The sequence below is a fragment of the Eretmochelys imbricata genome, chromosome 7 (assembly GCF_965152235.1).
Source record: "Eretmochelys imbricata isolate rEreImb1 chromosome 7, rEreImb1.hap1, whole genome shotgun sequence".
Classification (NCBI taxonomy): Eukaryota; Metazoa; Chordata; order Testudines; family Cheloniidae; genus Eretmochelys; species Eretmochelys imbricata.
This window is the reverse complement of record NC_135578.1, coordinates 77,657,005-77,684,810: the sequence shown is the minus strand read 5'-3', so window position 1 is coordinate 77,684,810 and position 27,806 is coordinate 77,657,005. Positions and strand designations below refer to the sequence as shown.

The 27,806-nt window shown below is 38.6% G+C and overlaps 1 protein-coding gene across 1 annotated transcript in view; it reads right to left on the bottom strand.

Moving 5' to 3' along the window:
- ARID5B (AT-rich interaction domain 5B) overlaps positions 1–27,806 on the bottom strand; it is a 141,918-nt gene that overhangs the window by 64,466 nt on the left and 49,646 nt on the right. Inside the window, exon 4 of the mRNA XM_077822156.1 lies at positions 13,397–13,627. Within this exon, the coding sequence (XP_077678282.1) occupies positions 13,397–13,627 (231 nt within the window). The remainder of the gene's footprint in view (positions 1–13,396; positions 13,628–27,806) is intronic.

Below are 27,806 nucleotides of genomic sequence, written 5' to 3'. Positions count from 1 at the left end.
ATATGTAGTATAGATAATTTTAAATGCATGTTACTGAAGATTACATATTATTTGAATTGAGAGCAGTTTACTGTTTTATAAAGACTATAATAAATTGATTTTGATTTCAAAATTATCCCCATGTTCCTATTTCATATTTCTCTGTCATATACTTGTTGGACTATGTTTACAGAACTTTATGAACTATAATATACATCTCAGGCATTTCTAAACAGCTATATAAGAGTGGGTCTGAAATGTACACATTTTAAAGATTACTTTGTGAACACCAAGCTCTTTTCCCAGCTGTTTTACATTTTGAATTTCCCAATAAATGAATAACATACTAAAAAAGCAAACAAGATCTGACATTATTTAGTCTAAGTTTCTAAAATGGCGTAACATCTGTAGCTAAAAACAATTTTGAATAACTATATTTAACTATCATCAGTATTCAATTATTCAAAACTAGTTTTCTTTACAGTCCAGCTATGTGACTTAACAATGTGGTATTCAAATGTTTCTTTTAATTGTTTCGTCCTTCCAACAGCCACAATACAGCAAAATGAAAAAAAACAATTTTCTCATCTCTTTTTTATATATATTCATGTGACAAACCCATGATCTCAGTTAAGTGCCACAACTGTTCATTAACACGCATCACAGTCACACAGTCAGTTCTACAAGCTTTGATACCATGCCAAAATGAGGGGCTCAGCAAACGGCACTTTGACCTTTTCACTACTAACTTCAGTCTTTATTAAAATCTCTGAAACTTCAGGTCTGTCTCCTGCTTTACCATCTTTTATCTGCTTTATAAATACCAAATATTCACTCATTAAACAGAAAAATTTGCTACTTTCTTATGTAATGCTAGATTCCCCTTTCCACTCACAACTGGCTTGTGAAATGCCTTTGATTAAAAAAACTAAAGAATTCTAAATCTGCCTTGCAGGCTCATTTCCAGAGCACTCAAGCATGTTGTCCAATTTTGAAAATCTATCAGGATACATGTAAATTTATCCAAGTTTCAGAAGAGTCAATTTTCCTTGTTGAATTTTAAGTAACAATACATGAAATGCTCTCTCTCTCTCTCTCTCTCTCTCTTTCAAACAATGCTCGGGTGGCTTCAGCTTGACCATTTGGGTTGGGACAGAGACTGATCTTTTCCCCAGCAGGACATCCACTGCCAACAATAGAGTCACCAAAACCACTGGCACCAAGGAGTTAAATGTTACCCCATGAGAGACAAATAGAGGCTTTGATCATTTTTATGGTTCTCAAACAAAGATAGTGGGGAAAATCATGCAAATTATTTTGGCTAACTGTAACTAACTAATTACAGGTAAGAAAAATCAGAAAATGTTCACGAGTCATTCATGTGTTTTCATTCTTTGTAAGCTGGCTGGCACACCCTGGCTGCTTCATTTCTTGCTTTAAATAAGTAAGCCCTGGAAAATATGTATAGTATTTGGAACTACAGGGAAGGACATATTAATTCAAAGGTGGCTTTGTATAAGTTTGCATTTTCCATATTTGAAATGTAGCTTTAAGGAAACTCAGGACCTGCCTACAGCGTTTAATTTATACCACCCTTCACCCAAGGATTAGCTAGACTGTATAAACTACTTTTTCCAAATTATACAATGACAAGGCTTAAAAAACGGAGGTATCATCATTAAGCAACTCAGTAGCCTTGGCTGATCCTATTAGCAGTACCATTCGGGAACCGAGAAAGCCCTCTGCTAAAAGAGACTTAAAGTAATGGGTATCAATTCCAACTCCTTGAAATGTGTACACTCACCTGGGTATTAGGGAAACTATTTGCTCGTAGATGCATTACTGTAGTCTGATTAAAATAATGACAAATATTTTGGAATTTCCATCTGAAGCCAAAACAAAATTATTCAAGTGCACTCCAGAAGGAACAAAGCTTTTTTAGTACCTTCAAATTAACTTAGGTAAGTTTACAAATGGCCTATACGTAAAACAGCATTAACTAAAATTACATTTGTTTTTATTGAAAAAGAGCCTCAAGTGCTGACATGTAATGTATGACATGTGATACATAATAATTCTTTTAAACCAGTTCTGGCATAATATCTCCCAAGGCATAATAACCACAAATGACTGCTTTAGTTAAGAAACTAGCCAGAAGCAAAATAGATCCATGTAAAAGTAGCTTTAACCGTAAGTACCTCAACAATATTTTATGTCACTTTGTAAAAAGTTAAAGGAGTCCCATAATAATTAACAACAAAAACTTCATGTTCTTTACTATTGTATGGTGATTGTGAAAGGTTATTTCATAGCCCCACAGCTGCCAATGCTGTAAATTATGCAGGCACCATGAAGCATTAAGAAGAAATAATAGCAATTTAAACTAAGGCTGACGTAATTCATGATAAACAGTCATTGGAAAATATTACAATGTTGTCTTTTTTTGAGTGGGTTTAATCAGAAGAATGTGACCATATTCTGACATAAACCATTTCTCGTTTCCATTGTACTGGCTTTTGGAATGTTGGCACTGAGACTGGCTGCAAAGTTCTCTTCTATTCACAATAATTACTGATTTTAAGGCTTGAACACCTGAGGGAATGTAACAATGTACATTTGGTATTCTGATTGATTGAAAACTCTTCCAAGACAAAGCTCAAGAGCTCTGGCATGCATGGTGGTCCAAGAGAGAGACTGAAACTGGAGAAACATTAAACAAGGATGCTCTAAAGAATACATATCAAAAAGATGACTCCAAAACTGTCAACATATCCAAATGACTTTGTTTTCACATTCACCGTGAGCTTACACAGACTCTGTTTTACTGCCCTGAAAACGTGGCTCTTAATATGGTTTTGTTAGATGAATCACAAAAGCAGCAACACACTGAAAATCAAATATGGGAATCAGTAATTTTAAAAATTGTATCTAAACCCACTTAATTAACAGAAATCAATACATGGGTACACACATTATACTTATGTGATAAATTACATATATCACACACATTTGTCCACCTCACCAGTACTCTGCCCACTAATCTTTTTTGCTGGAACTATTTCTGACATCATCGTTATCCTAAACCTAAGCAGATAACACTTTTAAACCATATCACACTACCATGTATTCCCTAAAAAAAGAGAGAAGAATGATGGTTTTCTGGTTGAGGCATTGGACTGGAACTCCAGAGACTTAAATTTCTATGCTGCTGAGCCACAGACTCTCTCAGTAAAACCTTTGCAAAATAAAACGTATCATATTATGTTACAGCACGTGATCGTGTTATCGGTCTGTATTGTAATGCACACACAAGGGAGGGCAGAGTTAAGGTTGCATGCGAAACTTTAACTTGGGAGTTTCTTGATTTTTAAGTGCTTAACACAGCAACCTTAATGCTTCTTCACTATAGTATTTTTAAATGGAATTTCTAAGCGCGTACATGGATGGGTTTTTTGTTTGTTTTTTTGTTATTCACAAGAAAGAAAGATGGGGGTGGGAGGAGGAAGCTCAGATGCTACCTCCTTAAAAGGTCCATAGGAGGGAGCCCTTCTTCTCCACATCTCAGAAGCCGCACAGTTTTACCTTTCAAACTGACAAGAGATTGAGGGAATGGTTCCTGTAAAGCACTGAATGAGGAGCCCTGCCTGCCTGACAACGCACTGTGTGCTATCAGTGAGGCCCGGTGAGCGCTGAACAGGCCAAGGCTCTTACAGAGCGCTGTCTCATTCAATGTACAGTTTACAAGTGTGCTCTGGACTATGCTAGCTTTCATGCCAGGTATGAAATATATATGCACACATATTATAAAGTGTGCATACCTCAATGCAGATTTACAAGATACTGGATGCCCAGGGAATGAGGCAGAGGTTGAGGATGTATAGTGCTGCCTACTGTACTCTGAATACTGGTTGAAGAGCTTAAAAAAAAGCCAATGAGATTTCACATAGGATTCACCCCTCCAATAGGCTTTACTGGGCGGGGGAGGTGAGCATATAAACCTGAAAAAATTAATTTTTCTGTAAAAAGTGACTACAGTAGATATTCTCTAACAAGGAAATTTTAGATTCTGGTTTTGTTTAGTAAAAGTGAATTTATGGAGTATGTGTAGAGCTCAAAAATATGGTTGCTATTGAAAAATATACTTAGCAAAAAAGGGAAAGAAAGAAACATATTTTGCTTCTTTTGAGTTTATACGGATCACAAAATAATAGAAATGTAGAGCTGGAAAGGACCTTGAGAAGTCATCTAGTCCAAGTTTATCTCACTTTACAACATGTTAAATTCTTTCACTTAACAACTCACTGCTAACGATTCTGCTAGATTCTGCTTTCAGTTAATCTGGTGTAAATCTTGTGTAACATCCACTGAAGTGGATGGCGTTATTCCAGATTTACACCACTGTGAGACAGAAAAGGATCCATTATCAGGGTTTATTGCTGCAAGTATACAAATATTTTATCCTTTACAATGAGTGACATGATGCAAAACTTGCAAATATTTATTTTTAGATGTGGGGGGAAAAAGCAATTAGAGCTAAAACTGTTAAGAATGAGGAAATCACTTAACAGAAGCAATTAGGCTGGGCATATAAACAGCTCTGCCTTCCGATATTTTATTCAAATGCTGCAGAGCATATTGGGAAATATCACTTGTTTAAAAAAACTGGAAGTATTATTTCACAACTGCAAAATCAATCATTATAAACAACGTCTGGGGATCATTAATAACTTACTCTACAGTTGGATTAACAAAATTAAAAAAAAAAAAGATCTGACCAAGAATTCAAAACATTTGCAGATTTTCTCTTTAAAACTAAAGGCTTATGTTTGTAGAGATGAGGGGAAAAATATATATATACACATACACATTAGATATAACTCTGTTATGCATTAATCATTACTACCCCTCTAGCTACGTCCTGTTTTTTGTTTTGGGAAAGTTAAAAATTATAATATTTAGCTAAACCACTCTACCCAGAGCCATGGAAAATATTTGCATATTTTTCAGACTGCTGAAGATGCCACTGTAAAGCTGCATCTGAGGAGGTCCCAGCATCCATGCTAATACAAAAGCTTTCATATACTCGTATAATATTTTTAAGAACACATATAAATGCTAAAATGTTCTAGCCTTACAACTGGGATACTAGCAACTTTCCCGCCGTAGTACCATACTTGTATTAAAATACAGTACTGAACAGCATGCCCTGGGCACATTAAAAATGGTGGTGGAAAAAACTAAATAGATTCTAAATAACATTAAAGAATATATTTTTCAAAATCCATGGAGTAAGTTTTTCTCGCTACTTGACTTGAAAACAAAATGAATTTTCTTCTTAGGGGGTTGCAGGCTCAATTTGGCATGTTGCTGAGCACTCTGGTCCTACTCCAACAAAGCATTTGCACATATGCATATCTTTAAGCACATGAGCTGTTGGGTTTACACTAGAACCCTAATTCCTGTTATACAAGTCATAGGAACAGACCAGAAGCCTCAATCCCAGCAGGCCAGGTTACACCCACTATTACAGGGCATGAGCAGGAGACAGGCAGAAATGGCTTACTGTTCCCCACAATGTACACTTTTTAGACCAGTGGGTTCAAGCCCACTAGCCATATAATCAGCTGCCCTTTTCTGACAGGGAGCTGTGTGGTGCATAGGATGGGTAGACTCCTGGGTGTGGGCTTTTCACAGCCTAGATCCCCTGTGACTACACAGCAAAGATATTGGGCCTGATTCTGATCTCACTGGATGTCTAAAGTCAATGGAAAGACTACTTCTACCTTCAGGGGGTGTATATCAAGCCTTCGCACTGTGGTAAATCAGGAATAGCTCCACCCAAGTAAGTAAAAGTTACACTAGCCTAAAACCAGTGTAAGATCAGAATCAAGACCATTATATTTTCCCCTTCCCTGGATGCATGGAGAAACCTGAAAGGTTTTACCTCACCCACCTTGTCTTCCTACAGCAGGCACTCGCCCTGCTATGTTACCAGAGGGGTATCCATGGGGGTGGGCAAGTACATTTTTTAAAAGAGAGGAATAGAACACTGAAATGCTTTTTTTTAAAAGAGTAAAATAATGCAACATAGAAGAGTCCAGGGAGCACTTAAGCATGAAAGAAGATGCCATCTGCTGAACTTGTCAAATCTACCAACACATTCTGGTGCTGGATACAATCCCCAGAAGGCACAGAATTTGGGACATGTTGAGAAAACTCTTGCTTTCGATCACATTTAATGCCAGCTAATTAAGCTTCGGTAGAACTCTTCTGATGGAGTCCAAATGTTGGTGTGGTAAAACATCCTTCCCTAGACAAATCTTCTGGATAATGAATGCTGACCATGCAGGAGAGCTGCTATTCACTGATACAGACTATATCAGACTGAGCCAAGAATAACATGCATCAAGATCTCTTCATGATCCATAGAAAGCAATGACTGATTAATATTGAGAACAACAAAATTAATTTAGATGTAAGAGATAAATACAGAGTGATGGGGACCACTAAAAGAAGGGAGAAGACCCCCAGATACCTTTCCTGAGGAGGGAATAGCATTTTTTATGATCGGAGGAAGGAGAGTCCTGAGATTGAAATACCGTCCTCGGCATCAGGAGATCTTAGCTCTAGTCCTTCTATTGAAATAAGTTACAGTGCATGTAAAGGAGCCAAATGCCAATAACGTCAGTATTTTACTTTATAAAAAAATGTTTTCGTCCAAATTGAGACCTACATACTAAGGTTGGGTTAAAAAGGAAGCTGCTTTTGAGTTACAGGAATAAAGAAGTGTCACCAACAGGAAAGTTCTCTGTATTTTATTGCACTGGAACTGTGCATATTTTTAAAGTAATTTTATATGCCAGTTTTTTCTAAACAGTTGATTTTATCTAGGAGTCACAAAACTCTGGCCGTGGAGACATATATAGAAAGCAACGACAAAATTTCAGTTATACTAGTACTAATGGCACCACTGCAACGTCTCCAGTAGTCTGCTTTCATCCTGCTCATTCTTTATGGAACATTAGCTAGCCCCCACAGTCCTCTCTGCTCTACAGCCCAATCCTGGAGCCCTCTCATCTCGGCCACAAATTACCTGGCCAAAGAAGACCAGCTAGATAACATTATTTTTTAGACCAGAGGGCATCCTTTTATTACCGCATAAGCCCAGGAGGGTGACCATAATGCCTTATATAGTGATCCTAACTTTGCTAACCTAGGAAGTGAGAGGTTTCAGAGTAGCAGCCGTGTTAGTCTGTATTCGCAAAAAGAAAAGGAGGACTTGTGGCACCTTAGAGACTAACCAGTTTATCTGAACATAAGCTTTTGTGAGCTACAGCTCACTTCATCGGATGCATTCAGTGGAATTTTCCACTGTAGCTCACGAAAGCTTATGCTCAAATAAACTGGTTAGTCTCTAAGGTGCCACAAATACTCCTTTTCTTTTAGGAAGTGAGAGACTCTGCTTTCTACATTGTTTTAGGGAAAGATGGGGATTTTTTTAAGGAGATGATTTTTCCTAATGTAAGTGATATACTGTTGGTTTTTAAGGAGGAGGGAGGGAAATGGGTACTGTAATGACTTTACACGTCATTTTCCAATTAGCTGTTTTTTTCTGTGCATTGATCTTTTTATGTAAAAGGAATCAGTTTCATTTTTCAGGGGGAAAATTGATATTAATAGTATAACTAGATACAGCTCTTTCACTTTTTGGTATGAACTGTTTAGTAAAAGAATGTCCTTTACAGACATTAATAAAACTTTTAACTTTCTTTGGGGGGTGAACAGGTGTTTATTGTAACCCAGGGACGAAACAGCTTTTTTAATGGTATATTGGGCCCAACGCGCTATAAAAGTAATCCAGAATGATTTAAAATTTACCAAGCATATTTGAAAAATAAGGAAGAAATGTTATCCAGCTTTCCCTCATACTCTGCTTATATTTAGAGCAAACACATGCACAAAACCAAGAAAAAAGTCTCCCTGTTAACATCTAATAGCCATGATATGTTATTATCCACCATACTGTTGAGATGAAACATTCTGCACCAGCTTCTCAGCTGGTGAGGTCCATGGAGCTGTACTGATCTATATCATCTAAGCATCTGATCTTCTGACTTTTAAGGCCTGTGCCCAAACATTCTTATTTTCTTGCTTGCTGTTTGCTGCTTGTTCCTGAAGCCAATTTGACATCTCGTTCATTACAAGCAACAGAAGAGACATTTGAAGACAAAGTTTCCAGAAGCTAGAGACCTCCTTTTACATGCAAATGTGCACATTGTGTGCACATCTACAGCAACCACCCATACAAATATGACAGTAGCACGCATAAATGGGTAATTAGACATCTACCCATCTGCACAGACAAGGCCTGATCCTCCTCTCACTGTCATCACTGTGCATCTGCAGTAGCTCCAGGTGTGAACCTGGCATATTGGGAGAATGAAGCTTATCCTTACCTAATGTGCACAGACAATTGTAATAAGTGCATGTGCAACTCCAGGTGCACATTTGCACCACACATTTCGGCACACTGACCCGCAACTCCCATTTTCCAAAAAGCGGCTGTTGATGTCTGTACAGACAGTTTTACCTATGGCTAGTTCACTGGAATTTATAATGAAAATTAATAGGGGGCCCTTACTTTTTTGTTCTTTTCTCTTCTTTGGCAGCATATATATCTGCCTAGCAATAAAAGTAAATGACAGGCCTTTACAAAAGTTACTCCATAATAGCAACCAAAAAAATGAATCATATGCAGTGTGTATTTTACTGATAGTTTTCTGTTTAAGAGAAATTAGTCAATGGCCCATAAGTAATCTTTTCAGGGAGTTTTTTTACATACCAATTGATGTGGGCATTTAGAGGGAAATGAATATGTGTATGGAATCTAATCATGCATACATGAAAATACAGTGGGATCAAGATGGAGAACCAATCCCCCTTGATCCTTTTTCTCTGGCCTATTTGCCCCTTATGGAAGGATGGGGAAGAAGGAGGATGTAGCAGGGATTCCGACACTGGCCTGCCTTCTGATTGGCTGCGTGAATGCCTGCTTTCAGAACAACCTTTCTATTGGCCATCTAGAATCCTAGTGGACCTAAAAGTAGTCACAGATAGGGATCATGCCCCTTGTTTCTGCCCCACAGTGGACAATGGTGCTCCTGCCTTTTTGCCCAAGTTCAAATTTTCTCAATTCTTTTGCTTGTAACCACTACTGCAGCTCGTTTTCTGTATGGGTGATGCTTGTCTGCAAGGGTATCTAACTGATCTTCCTTGGGGTGGAGGAGACATGCTGTTTAACCACGGCTGTTTCCATTCACTTTGGGTATCAAGAGATGTGAACTCAGTTTGATACCTCCTATTTCCTGTGCACATGCAAGCTCACAATTTTTAAGTATGTTTGCCTTTGAGAGGGGGATCCTTCAAGCCAGTTAGATAAGTTAGTAAGTATTTACCACCAGTAAGGGTGAAACTTCCAGGCTTCCTTATCACAGCAATCTTTTCCTGGTAAATTTAAGAGAAATTAAGGGCTAGATATGAGTGGGTCCATTCTCTCCACTGCAGAGCTGCGCCCCTTATACTTGCATCAGCAATCAGACTGTGAAGCCAGTTTGCTAAGCAGGGCCTTGGTAGGGTATATCTACATTGCAATTAAACACCAGAGTCAGCTGACCCAGGCTCATGGGGCTCGGGCTGCAAAGCTGCCATGTAGATGTTTGGGCTCAGGCTGGAGCTTTGGCTCTGGGACCCCATGACGGGAGAGGGCTCCCAGGGCTCAGGCTGTAGACCAGACTTTGGGACCTGGCAATGGGGGAAGGTCCCATAGCCCAAGTTCCAGCCCAACCCTAACATCTACACCACAATTTTACAGCCCCGCAGCCTGATCCCAGTTTGCCAGCCACAGGTGTTTAATAACAGTGTAGATTTACCCATAGTGTCTTTGGGAAAAGATATGGAGAAGAAGAACGGGATGTGCTTATGCCCAGATTCAGCTTGCAATGCCTGCGGGCATTCATTGCAGTAATTTATCTAAATTAACCTGAGGCCATACCCTGGTGGCAATCCTGCAGGAAGTTCTATGTGAATGTAGGGGTCCACCCATGTGGAATTCCTCACAGGATCCGGGTCTAAAATGGTGTGTAGGTAATCTTCTTCCACCCATGTCTGTGATGATTGACAGACACAGTCTAGCTGCCCTTGCCACTTACAGAACAATTTCCCACCTTTCTTTTTTTCATGAAGAACACTGAGGCAAGATTTTTTTCTCCTGTGTTGCTGTTTTTCCCCCCCTTCACTGAACAGAAAAAAGGTCATACCTAGCAGAACAAAATGTTCTTGCTAAAAATGCATAATAAAAACTGGGAGAAAGTTTGATGGAAGAACATTTCTCTCTATTAAAATGGTCTAACATGTACAGCAGCTCCTATGCTATGGTGAATGGAGTTCTTTGTCTAGGTGTTTTTGGTATCTCATTTGTTACACACTGTATTTATCACAAGGTGCTGCAGTTCCCAGAATAAGTGTAAGATTTTACTGAGTAGCACAATAAGTAAAGTAGATCTCGCACCCACATCAGAAATCAGAATGGGTAAGAGTGTTCTCAAAAGGAGCTGTGAGTGTAAGATACCCTCTTAAAGATTTTCACTTCCTTTGTAATTAATGTAGATATTTTAGCAACGGGAGAAATATACATCTGTACCTTTCCCTTGGCCTTCTGCACCCTTTTCCTCACATTATCTTTCCCAGTGTAAGAAACATCCAAGACCATCAAATTAAATGTGTCTGGATTTTTTTAACAAACACCTTTTAAGAATGTTATTCACATTTATGTAATCTAGTCTCCTCCTCAGATTTGACTGATAAATACCAGTGCCTTACCTTAGAGTAATCCATTTATCTACAGTACCACCCTGCCTGTTTAGATTTAGCAGTCATTACTTTACACATGTGACATCAATCTACATGTTATCAGTGTAAACAGTTTGTATAACAACGTGTTGCACATTTTATTGTCCTGCCAGCAAAAAAAAAAAAGGTACTTTGTGTACTGCATGCAACCAAGGTAATCTAACTGACACCATACATTTTACAACACAGCCACAGAATTATATGTAGCCCAGTCTGCAACATCCTAACACAGCAGACCTTGCAAATTTTACCACATCATTAGTTTTGTAAATATATTTACAAAGACTGCCAGTTTTTCTTTTAGTTATTTAAAAAAACCTGCTGGTTAAATTAAACTGAATTTCAAATACACCTAATTAACTTGGGGGAAAAGATTTCTTTGGCTCTGGTTTGATAATCAGATAATTGTCTTGCAAAGGTCAAGAGAATGGCATAGCTTTCAGAGCCTGAACAAAGGCACTAGCTGTAGTTTGCCAAATGTGGTTCCTGTATTGCTCCAGTTCTCTTTGACTCACCTATTACTAATATCCCATGCTATACTTACATTATAGGTCCAACTATTTCAACAAAGCTGTCATCAAGGAATGACCCGGAATAAAATATAGTGCAGAAAAAAGATGGCATGCTCATCAAACTCCTAAAATAACCTTCCTAATGTAAGAAGGATCATCAATTAAACCCAAACTTTATATGCTATTCTGGATATCTCAATGTAAATAAAAATGAAGATGACACTATCATGCCATTGGACCAGATTTTCAAGATATTTAATTCATTTTTTCCCCAATACCAACTAATATCTCAGGTCAATAGTTTAATAAAACTCTATGACATTTTACTGAAAGTAAATGACATGTAGGGGCCAATCCCTTACTCGTGTAATCACGAACTTCAGTGCTGCCATTCATGGAAGAAAGAATTTCTCCCATGAGTTAATGACTGCAGGATCAGATCCTACAAGTGGGCATCCTTAGTCTTATAATAAAGCAGGTCTGCACTGCATATATGAAACACCCAATTCCAGTCACAGAGGTGGGTTTACAGCTTCAGAGTAACAATGTCAACTTTAAAGGAAGAAGGCTTGACCAGTATCAGCTAGCAGGTAGTTGCTGGGAAACAAAACAGAGGGAAATTTTCTCCCTACTGAGATTTCCTGAAAAACATGATTATGACCTAAATGGATAAACATAAATTGTCTTTCTAAAAGAAACAGACGCTATCTTGCAGAGATTTATGAATTTCATGTGGTCAAAGGTATAGATGCTTAATGCTATAAACAATACTTTTTGCCATCCGCTGCAGTATTCATCCATCTGGTGATATGGCTAATAAACTTTGATTCTCACATCACAGGTAAACTGTTTTGGAAATAACCCTGGACCAGTTACTGAAGTTACTCAGTGTGTACACAGAGCATGTACGCTGCCACAAATTCAGCTGTGTATCCTCTGGCACTTTGGTTAATCTGACAAAAGTGTTAGTCATCTGGCAGTCTTAATGGGCCAGATCTTACAGACCTTCCTTATGGCTTGAACTTGCAAAGTTCTGAGTGCTGCCTCGGAACTGCTGAGCATCTTCTGCTCCTGCTGAATCAAGGGCACAACTCACAGGAAGGATTTAGCACTTTTAGACTCAAACTCTTCGCTTTGGCAACACTCCCATTGAAGTTACCACGACTGCCAGTCTAGGTTTGCACCAACACATAGTGTATGGTTGCTCTTTCTTCTATGCCCTGTTAGAAACAAACAGTGTGCGCCAGGGGTTTGAGCACCTAGTTAGAAACCAGGCGCTCCTGAGTTCTAATACTAACTCTGTTTCTTTCATATGGCAATAGTGGAACAGTGAAAGCAACTGTGTGACTACAAACCTTGGGCAAGTTACTTGGTCTCCCCCTGTAAAACAGAGATGATAATAATACAGTTGACTACCTCCAGAGCTGGTGTGAGGATTAATTAATGTCTATAAAGCACTCTGTAAACTTAAAGAGCTGTAGCATGGGTAGGCATTATTATTATTATGAGCACTGTGATAAGAGATATTCGATAGCTTGTTTACAATGGGACACTCAGAGAGTCTTCTCTATTTTGCACTACTTAGCATGTTGCAGCAATGATTCCTTTAAAAAAAAAAATTCATAAAACTAGAGTCCTGAAGGGAAAGCTACAGTATAGGTTAACTGTCAAGGTAGGTCATTTCAAACCCTAACAAAGTATCCCTTTAATTTACACTGAATAATTGTGCAACGTACTCCACCCTAATAACATCAACCTTGGGTGTGATAAATAGAAGTTGTAACATGGAGACTGCAAGTAGAGGAAAGCCCATTACCAGCTCAGAAATAGTGAAGGGGGCAGCACATTTGGTACTTAGCACTTCAAATGTAAATAGCATTGCTCTTCTTTAAAGGATTCACTCTATTATGATTTTTCACTTGGAAACATGTAAACTCTTAAATGGGGAAAAATGCTTTTTCTTGTCATACAAAGAAGGTAGTTGCAAAATGACTTACCAAACTCATCACATACACTTTCATTTTCTATAAGAGTTGGGTGATCAAATGTATCCCGACAGTAAAGGATTTGGGGGTTCTTGCTGATTACTGCAATGCCACCAAGGGCTAAAACGAACTGGTCTGTTAGTATTGAAGATGGCTTGTCTTGAACACGCTTTAGCATGGAACGATATCGACAGTACTGTGGATAACTGAGGATTAGCAAATTTGAATCTTCGTCATCCTCACCTGGAAGAAAAATATCTAAATTAATTATATTTAATATTACACAAGGAGTAATGCAAAAAAACAAAAAAACAAAACAAAAAAAAAAACCCAAAAGCAAATAAGGGAATGTATCCGTCACTTCTGGGGCACAATCCAGCTCCCATTGAAGTCAATTGCAAAAGTCTTATTGATTTAAATGGGAGCAGGATTAGGCCTTCTGCTCTTCAAAGTTCTATCTTCTGTAGGAAAGTATTTTTCAAACACAGAGAAGGCCAACCAATAATACAGACAATGATACATTCACACCCTTTTTTCTTACAGATTTAGGCCCAGACTCTAACACTGTTACTCACAATGAGTCTGACCTTACACCACTGGAGTAAGATACTACTTGACTTAAGTGAGGGTGGCAAAATCTGCCCTTAGCTATTCTGAAAGTGATATCACACTTCATGAAGTTTGTTGTAAATGCTTTAATAGAGATATTTCATGACCATTTGTACTAAATTTCTATATAGTCTTATTAAACTAGTCTTTATACCTCTAAAGTCTTTTTAAAGACAATTAATTGATCACTATGGATCTTCTTGCACCCTCCTTTGAAATATCTAGTATTGGCCACTGTCATTGACAAGATACTGGACTAGACAGGCCATTGGTCTGATCCAGTTTGGCAATGCCTGTTATCCTAAGCAATCCCACCAGATGGAAATAACTTTCCTCACATGAACTGTAAAGGTAGTCCCTCAACAAAACACATGTACAGTACAATGCAGTCAAATGAACTTCTCCATAGCTTCTTAATTACAGATCCAAAATGGAAAACATCCAAAACTGAGATTTCCATTCTGTTATGTTTTAAACAACATTAAGCATCAAGGTAGCTGATTTAGAAAGATCACAATAATGTCTGATCTGGTAACCAGTGGCAAATGTAATAGCAAATGACAGAACATATGAAGCAACAGAAGGCATTGGTATGACCTTTGCAGGCCACTGTCCTGCTGTATTTCTATTCATGTTCACTTAAGTCCTCACACTGATTAGCGGAATCTATCTTTCTGTGCCTATCTATTGAGATGAGCTATAGTCTGTAGTTTACACTTTCTAGTCTACTGCTTCATTACTGAGTAACCTAGCCACTATTTCTGTCATCAACCAGATAATTAAATATTTAATCACACTACCAATACCCACATAACCTTTCTTCTTCTTAAGTGAATAGTATGCTTCAAATGTTGGAAAGAATAGTAGGAGAAATCCTGGTCCCACTGAAATCAAAGGTAAAACTCCTATTGAGACTATTTTATTCTTCATGTCTACAGGTAATGCTCATTTTGATTAAGTTTCTAAAGCAGAAATACAGAACTTTTTTAAAAGTATGAAATGTGTGTTTTGAGTGGTAATATGGAAAAAAATAAATACTAACGTACTTTAGACTTTCTCCAAAACTCTACTGTTATAGATGAAAGCATTATTTGAAAAATCAACATTAAATGTTAAGCTGAAAGTACTAGTTTTACAACAGTTCTTGAAAACAATCACTTTCCTAAGTACTGAGCCTTTTCACCTCCTCTGGCATCAACAGAGGAAACCAAAACCATTCCTTTTGTCTACATGCATTGGTAATACCTTTTGGCACACACCATCAGACTGTTCTAAGAAAGGTAGACTTTGTATCTTTTGGTCAGTTAGGGTGTGGCATGATCTTTTTATTTATCCCATGAGCGAATGCAACAACATAATTGTGAAAATAGCACCTTGCTGTATGTGTCGTCTCTCCTCATTCATAAGAACCCCTAAATCAGGATCAGGGGCCAGAGTCTTCAAGAGACAGCAAGCACATGATCCATCCTTGAGGTACAATGAAAGTTTAATGTAGGCCTGCTACTGCTGCTCTATCTCTTCACAGAAGTATTGGTGAATTAAATCTGTTGATCAGACAGCACTTTTCTTATGCCAGGATGTGGTCAGCCTTTGTAACAAGGTGTATATAAATATGCCTCCCATAAGTCTTTGTAGCAAACCATTTGTTTCCACTAAAATGTATAATAAGTCACTACACAGAATTCTGTATGCTGTTCTGGGCTTGATGAATGACATTTTAACTCAAGCTGATTCCATCAAATAAAGCCAAATCACCATTTACAGAGCTGTTATTCTACATATTTGTTGCTTTAGCTATTTTTTTGCTTCTTATGCAATTCGTAAGTGCATAAACAAACTTGGATGGAAAGCTAAGCAGGCAATAACTGTCGCCAATACATGCTTTGTAATGCATTTTCCCCTTCCCTATTCACAACAGGTTCAACAGAGAAATCTAAGAATGGATAAACTGCACTTTTTTTTAGCGAAAGACAAAGAGTGTCCCTAGAACAAAGATTTTTTTCACCCACACCCACAGGAGCAAAGAAAATCAAAGTAGATCTAACCCCAAGAAAATAGACCCCGCCCCCCCCCAAAAGGAGTTTTCTTCTAAAAGAATCTAGTGTAGATGTCATCCAATTCCATTAGTGTATTTGGCTGTACTTGTCTGTATAAAAGAATCAGAACGAGTTTGCTGCCGCTATAAACTGATATTTAAACAGTGATAATCACTTACCCTTAAAATAAGGAAAAATAATTTTATTTTAAAAATATTTCATTAAGCTCTTATTGAACAGAAGACGTTAAATTACTGAAGCTAATTTTAGTTTCAATAATGAGAACTGTACATAGTAAAAGATTATACCTACAGTACATTGCTTGTAAGGCTTAGCTGAAATTACTCTAATCCTATACTTATATCATAATTACATATTTAATAACCTCTTTCAATGTCAATTTTTCATTTTTTTATATATTTCAAGTTCAAAACAGATTTCTGTAGAGAAATGGTAATTACAATGTGTGGTTCCACCCGTGCTTTGCAAATATTAATACTAACTATATATGTATAGATTTAATCCATATAGTTTCTTTGAAGCGGTGGGGCAGCTTTGGCATGGTCTGGCATTCATGTTGAATTGCATGTTGTTCAAGTTGTCTTTGTATGAGCTTCAGGGAACACCAAACACAATGAATCTATGCAGCATTGACTTTCCAAATGAGTACAGCCATTTTTGATCTTTCAGATCAAAAATTACTTACAGAAAGAAAAGAGATATACAGAAACTTGCTTTTTGTTTGCTTGTTTCTGAAACATCAGACTATAATGGTTATTGCTAACCACCATAATCTACTTCTAACATCAGTAAGCTTTTTTCTTTCTTTAGAAAGACCTTCACACCAGGATTTTATAGAGCTTGATGGAAAAAGTATGCATGTTCCTTCCTGCACCTAATTGCCTCTACTGCAAAATCTGCCAAGTATTTTGCCCTTTAGTTCTTTTAATCGTATTAGTGTGAATGCATTTTGATGCCAACAGAAACAAACATTTAAAGATTTTTGCTTAAAAGAGTCCAAATAGGCCTATGTTAGAAACACAAATTCTCCACTTCCTCCCTGAGTAGATGTAGTTATTTTTCAAAAGAAATATGAATTTGCTCTTCTCATAGGACTAAACGTCTAGTTTCAACCCAATTTAAGCAAAATAATGTCAATATTCACTGCTCTCACAATGATTTATGCTACCTTCTGTTACTTTATTATATTAGACATTCCTTTCTCTAAGCTTTATACTTTCACTGTGCTCCTAGCAACCAAGCAAAGGCTGAGCACCAACTTTATGTACGTGGCACAACTCCAGATTTCACTGTTATTGATAATTATATTGAAGTTTCAATTTAATTGCTACTCTGTTGTGACACAGAATATTTTTCATAATAAGACAATTCTCATTTGCTGCCCATTCATTTTTGATATTACTGAAAATGAATTTTTATTCCAGAAAACAGAAGTAGAACAATGATACAGATAAGAGTACATACATCTGTTACTACCATTACCAACACTGTAATGTGAAGCAAAAAAAAATTGTGAATATAATTTCTCGGAAGGTAATTTTCCTTTCAGTCTAAGTGCTCTTAGTCATCTTACAGTTGCTCAATGATTTCCTGTTCTAATTACAAGACATTATACAGAAAGGCGTTTGTAAAAAGGAAATGTGCTAGAGCATAAGACTCAATAGCTTGAATTGGCTGGTAGTATTTAAAATTCCAAACTTGTGCATCAACTTTATCAATTCTCTGTTTCAGCTTTGTGCAATGTGTCCTACCACAAATCTAAATATCTCCCCCAAGGCAGTTAAGTTAGCACAAATGTATACATCAAAGAGGAAAATACACTCGCAGCTAAACTGCTGAAAAAAAGATCAGTTATTTTTTTCTCACTGAAGCTGTTAAATTGGAGGCAAGCCAAGGCAAGGAGTGGAAAATATTAAAAAGTAAAGAGCTTGATTAAAAAGAGACAGAGAGATTCAGTCCTAAATCTAAATGAATGTGCCACAAAGTATTTCATAAAAACATACTGTGACGTAAATTACACATCAGTATTGTACTGTTGTGGTTATTTTGAGAAATAGTTTGTACTGTAAGTCAGCTGGTAAAGCCCCACCCTTAATGATTTTGTAATTCTCTATACAGCAATCAACTGAAGCAGTCATGAAATTGCCAAGAAGGAAAACAGACAGAGCTGTAGAGTATGTAATAAAAAGATAATGTACTTTTAACATAACAGAACTAGAATATTGTTTTTATTAACTAAAAAACTACTAAAAGGTCCCAGGCTTGCCATTTGTTTTGATAAATGTTAACACAGGTCTTCATAAGATAAGCAATGAAAGTACTAGGGGAACTAAATAAAGTGGGACGATGCATTGGTGTATGGGCTGCAAATTGAACAAGGCAGTTATTTTGAATGCACAGTGAAAATAAAGAAAGATGCAAGGCTTTGACCATCAAACTTTTTTCCTGAATAATCTGCAAAGGAAACTATGAAGAGCATTAACACAGCTGCTTTCTTTCGTTGCAGATTGTTACGAAGAAGGCCTCATGGATGACATGCCTATCTTAATTTATTTACCATTTTCTACATACGTTTATTTGGCTACATTGCCAACAAGAAGCAGAGAATCAGTAATGGATGAAAAAGTGGGAGACTTTTAATGATAAAGAATGGAAAGGGCTAGCCACGTCAACTGACTGGGACTAGAGCTTTCAATGGGAGTTGAGTGCCTGACTCCCTTAGATGCCTTTCAAAATCCCAACCTGCATCTCCACGGCCCTGCAGCAAGACTGGAGTCTTAGCTCAAAGTCACCAGCTATCACCAAGGCAGGTTAAAATGACAGGTCTCCACCTGCGGCACCTGGATCTGCAAAGCAGATGCATCCATCTGGCACCGTCAGTAGGTGACACAGTAGCTAGCCTGGCCCCCTATGCAAAGGCCCCCTATGCAAAGGCCCATATTTGGGCAGGAAGTGGCTATCTTACCTGCACCTGCCATCTGAGAAGATAATAAAGCTTTACCCCATGAGTGCTAATGAACCACAGAGCTGTCACCCTTGAGAGAAGGTCACTATCCTCCTATCTTTACCTCTCTGTAAAATCAGTATACATGTGTATGAGAAATGGAGACATGTGGCTGTTTCAACAAAAACCAATGACTGTGGACCATAAAGGAAGTAAAAACAAATCTACACCATGAACGTGTCCATTACAATAAAATCCAAGAGCCGTAACACAGCTGTCCAACTGGGATAAACAAACTGTACACATAATTATGAAAAACAGTAGACCTATGAGAAGGGAGGGAGAAGAAAGAGCTGGTACCTGGTGTGCAAAGTTTTAAATTGACTCACCAGGTGAATAAGGATCACCATTCCTCACCAGCTCCTTCTACCACCACCCAGTCACAACTGCCTTGTCCACTGTCAGGTGTGTGCAATTGATGCAGTTTCAATGTCAATAACATGCTAAATCTCTGAGTAGTCCTGTGGGGCATGGGACATTTCTCCTAGCCAAAGAGCCCTTGCAGGCAAGTTATTGTTGGCTGGGTGGGGAGAATTAATCAGCACACACTGCTGTCCTTTCTGGTAGTCATGAAGTGAATGGATGCAATATGGACCATTTCCCTTTGTCCGAAGAAATAGCTGTGACTTCAACTTCATCACCATGGGCTTCAATCAGCTATTCTACAAGGGCGAAGCATCTTTTGCGTTCTACGGCATACTGGTGATCTCCCCCCAGCCGCGAAAAAGAGGGAGCACACTGAAGAGAACTCTTAATTTCCAGCCTAACATTTCATTTCTGCTGTCTTCATTTGTTCTTGTAAAACTACGCAGTATGCCTTGGCTAGGTAATTAACTACAACACTTTTAAAATATTAATGTTTGAATTATTGCATTTAGTTCATGAAGAAATGCAAATAAAATAATTAGTTAACCCTGCTAGATGAACCTGCAAATCTTTGTTTTCAGGATTAAATAAATTTGGGTAAATTATCCACACAACAGGGATACGGCTTTGTTGACAGGACTTTTAGGAAGTAAAGCCACCCATGTTTACATGTCCCTGTTTTATGCAACTCCCCTCTGTTTGAATGCTAATGCAATCAAGAACAAAGGCAATGTATTATAGTAAATGGACTAACGTGATTTTTAATGTGTTTACTGGATAATGGCGACATTAGCAAGTTGTCCATCACAATCATTTTCCATGGATATTTAGTTGTCCTATTTTATTTTTAAATTGATAACTTCAAATAGAAAAGATATATGGCCAATATACAGAATGAAATGCAGACAAAATCTTTCTGGATGTGTCAGATGTTTTTCCCCCCATAAGGAGAACAGGGGACTAATTCACAGAGTCTTATGTCATTTCCACAACCCCTCTGTTTTCTGTAAGAACATCACTAGTTCAGAGAGTTCCTAAAATTAGTTTAACATCTGAAAGAAAGAAAACACTTACAAATCTACTGGAGACTGAAACTACTGTTCAATCCCACGGCAATGCAGTCATATAAAACCCCCAGCACTATCTAATATGTACTTAAAGCCTGGGGCTGAAGAACATTATTTTACAGCTAGTGATTTGGATCTGATCTGTTCTAGTCCTACTTAACAAAGTCAAAATTGAGTATGTTGATCAACGACTGGCAGTGGACCCACATAATCAAATCTTCCATAATATTTATCTTGTTAAATCATTTTAAATTCAAATAATAAATTCAATTTTTGTAGAAGATGAAAGAGATTTAATACTGAAAAGGAGAATTATGTATACAAGTATCCAACCAGACATTCTCATCCTTTTTTATACCATGAACAAATATCAAGCTAATCAAAACCGCAGCTCCTGAGCTCCCTCCCCCACCGAATCTTTTGTATATCTTGGGAAGCAGGTTCTGAGGTGCTTCTAGCATTTGAAGAGGACTGGCTGACAAGCATAATAATATTCAGCTCTTATATACACTTTTCATTCATAGCCCTCAAAGTGCTTTACAAAGATGAGTAAATACCATTCTTCCCATTATACAGATAGAGAAACTGAGAGAGGGCTTAAAGAAAACCTATCCAAGGTCACAAATTCTAGTAAATGACAGCGCTAGTAAGAGAATTCAGGGACGAAAACCAAGTCAATGGACGTTTTGCGATTGACTTCAATGCGGCCAAGATTTTCACCCCAGTTTTTCCCAATTCCCAGTCCAATGCACTATCCACCATTCAGCTAACATGCTTCCAAGAAAGACCAAAGAAACTGGCAAAATTCACATTGGACATAACCAAACAACTCTATGAGGTTGTTCTTGCCTATTCCACAGGTGAATTAGGCTGAGAAAATGAGAGCTGGCTCAAGACGCTCCACACTTTCCATGTTAGACAATTGCCAGCAACTCCCTCAAAGCTCACAAATCACACACTGAGGACCACAGTTTTCTTTCTTAAGGGAAAAATAGTCTGTTTGAAAATTATTTTCTGTGTCCTATCTCACCCTTACTTTACAGAATTACATTGTGTGTCTTCTTGTCCTCCTCTCTGGCCTGGGAGACGCTATCTTCCTTCTCTCTTGTCTGGTATTTTTCAGACCCTAGTTTTCATCTCCCAGTTAGTGGTTGGTAATTGCCACACAGCAGAAGCCAAGGGTGCAGAAAATTTAGCACTTGCAAAGGGTACAGCCAAGTTCAGAAATGGGCTCTGATGTGCTCTCCTATCACCCCCCAAGAGATTGGAGTTGTATGACCCAACCCAAACAAAAGTGAAACTAAAGATTTGTTCTCTCTCTATTTTTAAAGCTATAGGACTAGTTTTGGGAATGAGTCAACCCAAATCCTCAAGGTGATAGAACATTTCAGGAAATCACACACGGTGATACAAAAGGTTTTGTCATCTGCCTTATTAGACCTCTAAAGAGAATGTAGATGGGGGAAAGGGAGAATGAAAATAGACCCATGCAAAGGCTCGCTGTTCTCTTTAGCACACTGAATGTTCTGTGTAATATGGAACATTCGAGTTATATGTACATCAGCTTTGAAAGAAATGTTTATCCTGGTTGTCTTGGTTACTGATAAGACACTTCAATTCCGCTGATAATGAAAAGAATGAATAAAAAAGGAATAAAATATAATTTGGGAATATGACGAGGCCAAGAAGAGGAATCAAGTGACATCAAACAAGCTGATTATAATTTAAATGTATTTATTTTTCTGTATTTGCTTTTAAACAATCTAATGCCCTAATATGGCAGCTGCTTCAGTTTTAGCAAACAAACAGTAAAAATCCCTTTTAATAATGAAGGAAAAATAATATATTTTGCTTTAACTGAATTCAAACACCATTTCATTTTTTTTCTGCCGTGGGATTGGCACAGTGAACAGCCAGATAATAAGTGTTATCATTCACACAGACATAACTGAACCAGCACTTTGTAGTTAAATGCAATTCACAAAGTGCAATTTAACTGCACCATTTTCAACAGTCACTGAACACCATCCAAAGCACCAGTGAAGCGTAGTTAAATCAGGCCCTGATTCTGCAAACACTTAAGCAGGTGAGTAACTTTACTCATGTTAATAGTTCCATTGACTTCAATGGGACTACTCATGTGCTTAAAGTTGTGCTTATGCTTAAGTGTTTTCAAGACTTGGGCCATACATTGTACTTAAAAAAAAAAAATCTATGTTTTGGTCTCCTTCCATCCAAGATGCAACATAGCATCTTCATTGCCCCGCCCTGACAAAGCAACTTTAATTTTGAGGTTGTAACTCAGTGTCATGTTGCTTAGTAGTAGGGCTTTGGGAGATAAATGGAAAATCTAATGTTTTCAAACCACCTTTTTGTCTTTCAGTGTCTAGGCATTCTGATCATGCCCAGTGCTGTGGTATGCCCTTCACACTATTTCGTTAGTTGCTACATTTTTAGCTACCTACCTCAAGCTGGGGAGAGAGCACATGTGTACCTTTCTCTTATGCCAAAATCAAAATGTTTCTACAGAACCTCCAGAGCCAGTTATTTGATCAGTAGCAACAAATTTCTGCCACATCTGGGTATCCCCAGATACCCTGCCTTTGATGGCTGACCTGAGGAAACTGAAAAGATGAAGACCCACCACCAGTCTCACCAAATTCCATTTAAAGGTCCTAACCCTTGATTAAATAGGTTATGTTGCCCTTATTCTGCCAGCTTGAAACAGTCTGTGTCTCCCACACACAAAGAGAGAGACATTTATGCACCATTAGTTAAAAGGGACTGTTATCACGACCTTTTCCTATAAGGCATAATGAAGTGCCTTCACTTTCCACTATCCCCAAAAGTATGAGTCAAAAGCCTTATCTTTGTTTTTCATGCAAGAGCCCTTTCACTATCTTTCTGAAAATTCAGAGGAACTTTGGCCCCCTTGAAATAGCAAGTACAGTAGCCACCACTCTCACACGCCATGTAATGAGGGGTGGAGGGTGGAAACCATCCAGTGATTTAAACAGTTAAGCTTTGCTCTTGACATTTATGCCCTCTTTGAAACCCTTAATGAAATTACAACCCTGTTAATTCTTGCAGGGTATAATTTATTTAGTATACATAAAAACTGCCTTTTACACGATTTACAGTTTACAACACACAGGCAATATCTGGCTCTGTATAAAAATAACGAGCTCACTAGAGTGATTTCTCTGACACATGGAGAAGTGAGAATAATTACATTTTACTGAGTGTGTCTCATTACATTGATTTACGTAAGATTTTCAAAGCTGCAAAAATATTATTTTCAATTTCATTTGTTTCTAGCAATTCTCTGTGAAGGTGGTTAGTAAAACCTTCAGCAATCTTCATCAATATGGACCAATATTGTACCCTTCTCATGTGGACATGTGACAGAGGGATAATAGGGTCTAGTAACACCACAGTCAGGCGTTTCTTTTCTATTTAATGTTTCCGTGTGCGCCAAACATAATGTAACAGACAAGTGTTAGAGAGACATGCAGGGAGGAGGAGGAATAGAGAGCTTTAAAAGAGATCCTTACTAGAGACGCAGTATGCTTAATCTTCAACAACATTCAGTAGCAATTTATTTGCAGCCATTTTCTCTGTTAACCTTTCACACTAGAACAGGTAAGATAGAGCACAAGACAATTTGTCAACTGCCAGATAGGAACAAAAGAACCAATTTTAAGAAGCTCCAGTATTCTTTTATATTTGTTTTGCAACATTTTAATAACTTTTTGTGGAAGCCAATCAAAGAAAAGAAAAAAAAATCAAGCTAGGAAGCAAAAACTCTGTTAAAAATATTTTACAGATAAACTCATGGTATCTTTTTCAGCGTAATTACACATTTCTGCTCTTAGAGCCCATAGTGAAAAATGCATTTAATGCTGGGAAAATGTGATTGTTTTTAAAATAAGAATAATCACACATTTCCACTTGTTAATTATTTTCTTTAGTCTTTTCTGTCCATCAACCAATCTCTATGCAACAAGTGTCTGTTATCCACTACCACCTGGGAGCATCTCTCCTCCTTCTCCATGACTGAGTGAAAATGAAGATGAGATGGAAGCAGAACATAAATTCATAGATCATAGGGCCAGAAGGAACCATTGTGATCATTTAGTCTGACCTCATGTCCCAAGGAATACCTTATCTTGAACGAAAACAATAAAAAGGAGGAACAGAGGAAAAAGATAGCTAACATTTGCCCTCTTAGATAACACTGAATAGCATTTTGACAGGAAACTAAGGGATATCCAGGAAAAAGATGAGGGGGGGGGGGAAGGTACTGGATTGGGATTCAGGAGACCTGGGTTTGATTCTCAGCTGGGCTGAAGACACCCTGTGTGATCTGTGGTAAGTCACTCTGGGACACATTCTCATTTCTTTGGGGAAAGGAACTCTCCAGGCATCCACCCATGGGGTTAGGAAGGGGCAGCTCCTACATTTGGATTCCTTCCTCTGCCAAGAAAGGGGGTGTATTGGGAGGAGCAGGGGGCATGCTGGGAATGGGTGGGTATGAGGTAGAGCAGATTCGTGCTATTTGGCCAATTCTTGACCATTAAAGCTTATCTTTGGTAAAAGAAGAGCCCTCAACTTCATTTTAAAAGGAATGTTTCTGCTGAATAAGCACATCTAGAGTGTCTGATGAGCAGGCAATGAAATACCAACAACTTGGCTGGAAATCTGATAAAGTGTTCAGAAAATTTATTAATTTTATTAAAAGTTAGAAAGCTTCCTTCTAAATTCCCTTGGAAAATTTTGTGCAGGTTTCCCCATGTTATTGAACATTAGTTATGCCCTGAGAGAAGTGTGATGCACAAATGGAGAGAAATAAGCACCTGACAAGTCCACTTGGATCAAATCCTGGTCTCACTGAAAAACTAGCTTATCTATCAGACTTCAATGAGACCAGGACTTGGCTCCTTCTGATTTGTTTGTTAATGGCATCTTTAAGAGAGATGCAAGAATTCATGGTGAGAGAAGATGTGCAAGTGAAGAAAGAAATTGTTAGGTCAGCCTGAGAGGTAAAGTCTGCTGGTTAAGGGATATATGTCCTTATCAAAAGCCCATTGAAATCAATGCAAAGACTCCCATTGACTTCAGTAGACTCTGAATCAGGCACTTTACTATACAATTTGCTGTTCTATACAAAATCAGTTTTTTGGGGTGGGGGTCTTATCAGAAAGCATCCTTTTTCTAGACTGGACGATGAACAGGGAGAGCTGGGATAGACTTCTTCCCCTGCTCTTTAAGAAAGGAGAGATGGGCCCTTTCAAATGAGAAAGAATTCAAGATGACAGGTATTGGCCATTCACTTCAAAAGAGATGGAAAGCCTTTCAGAGATCTTTCAGGCCTCATATCCTAACTGAGGACTGTTACAGTGTTACCCAGTGGCCCTGGAACACTTTTTGGAGTGGGGGTGCTGAGCTGTACCCCCCTGTCCACGCCCCTCACTGCCCCCTAGAGCTGGGGCTGGGAGCAGGCCCATGGCTCTGGGAGGGGGGAATGTGGACAGGGGTAAGGCAGCCAGGATTCCACATGCGGGGCCAGCGGTCGGGGCGCCGTGGCTCAGCAGGGACCTTGGGTCAGCAGCGAGCCACTGGTATGGGGCTGGTGGCCGAGTGGGACTGGTGGCCAAGCAGGACCCAGGGCCAGCAGCGGAGCCCTTAGGCAGTAGCAGGGCTGACGGCTGGGACCCCAGCCAGCAGGGGCGCGGGCCTGGTGGCTGGGATCCTGGGCGCAAAACCTGGGGGTGCTACAGCACCCCCCCCCGCACCCTACTTCCTGCGCCTATGGTTTTACCGCTCCTCTGCAGAGTGCCAGGAAACAATTTCCCAGGCTGGAGGAGAGGTTGTGGTGTATAAACAGTCTGGAATGGCACCACAAACAGGTTTCCATGCATTTTACATTCTCAGGCACAGAGAGAAAAGGATTTTAGGACTGGTTATGCCTGGAGGATAAAGGCAGCAATTGTTAGTCAGAACCCACATTAGGGTGAGGTTCCTCCCACTTCTTTCTCTAGGCAAATAGTCCCTCCAAGTCTTCCGCCAGGGAGGAAGCCTCTAGTGAAATATGCCCAGGAGGGCCTGGTGAGCAAGTCTATTGGCAAAGTGAGCATGAAATCATACCATATGTGTGCTGAACTCATGCAACAGTGCAGTCTGGTCTCTGGCAGAGAGGAAGGCCAAGGAATAGACAATCCTTCCAAAATACTATCTATTAACCTGAAGTGTGTTAATACATAGTGCTGTCTGTTTTCAAACCACTTAATGGACACTAACTAATCCTCAGAGCATCTCTGTGAAGTAGGTACATAGATAAATATTTTCTTAATTTTACACGAGATAACTGAGTCAGGGTAACATGTCCTAGGCCACAAAAGGAGTCAGTGACAGAGATGTGATTAGCTCTCAACAGTTCCTGGCTCCCACTCTTGGACTCGGACTTCTAAACTATACCTCTTTTACAAATGTAACTGCAAACTCTTGAGATAAATGGGGGAAAAAAACCATGGAAAAATACTTTTTGTGAGGGAAGCTGCCACCAATGTGCTAGGACCAATTAGAGGCTGGGAAACAACTGAGGAGAACAAATAGGCAGCTCTCAAGGGATTGGCTATCATTTGGGTGACAGAGCCGAAGAACTGAACCTTGCACTCTACTGGATCCCAAAAATCAAGCCTCACACAACTAAAGTGATACAAGATAAGCATATTCAGACTCTGCGACTATAACTTCTCCTTTACATGTTTGCTTTAAGTAGTAGTAGGCACTTATTGTGATAGGTATTCGTCATTGCTTTAAATGGGGCATTATAGAATTCTTGGTCTTTTTTATGTAACCATAAATGTTTATGAATTTATAAGATAAGCAGCTATTTTCCACAGTTTTACTGCATTCGATTTCATTTGCAGCAGATATAACATGAAACATTGTTTCAGAAGAAACAAATGGACAATAATCCACATCGACTGTGCCTGCTTCCCAGCTGCCACATAGACTATTGGAAACGTTGCACCAAAATTATACTCTGGGTAAGACAAATAGCAAGGAAATTTTGTGACAAAGCTGCCCTGCTATCCTTATTTCAACATTCAGTGTTGCCAGCTATTGAGATTTTACTGCGAATCTCTAGGTAGTCAGTGGGAGGGGGTTTAAAGCCCCAGCCTACTGGCATCATGTGATTACATGACAATCTCACCACTCCCTCTCTCACACTTTTCTTTTTTTTAAAGTAAGTTTCTAGCCCTGGTGGTTGTGGAGAACTGATTGAAAATGTGACCTCATGGCACCGAAACCTG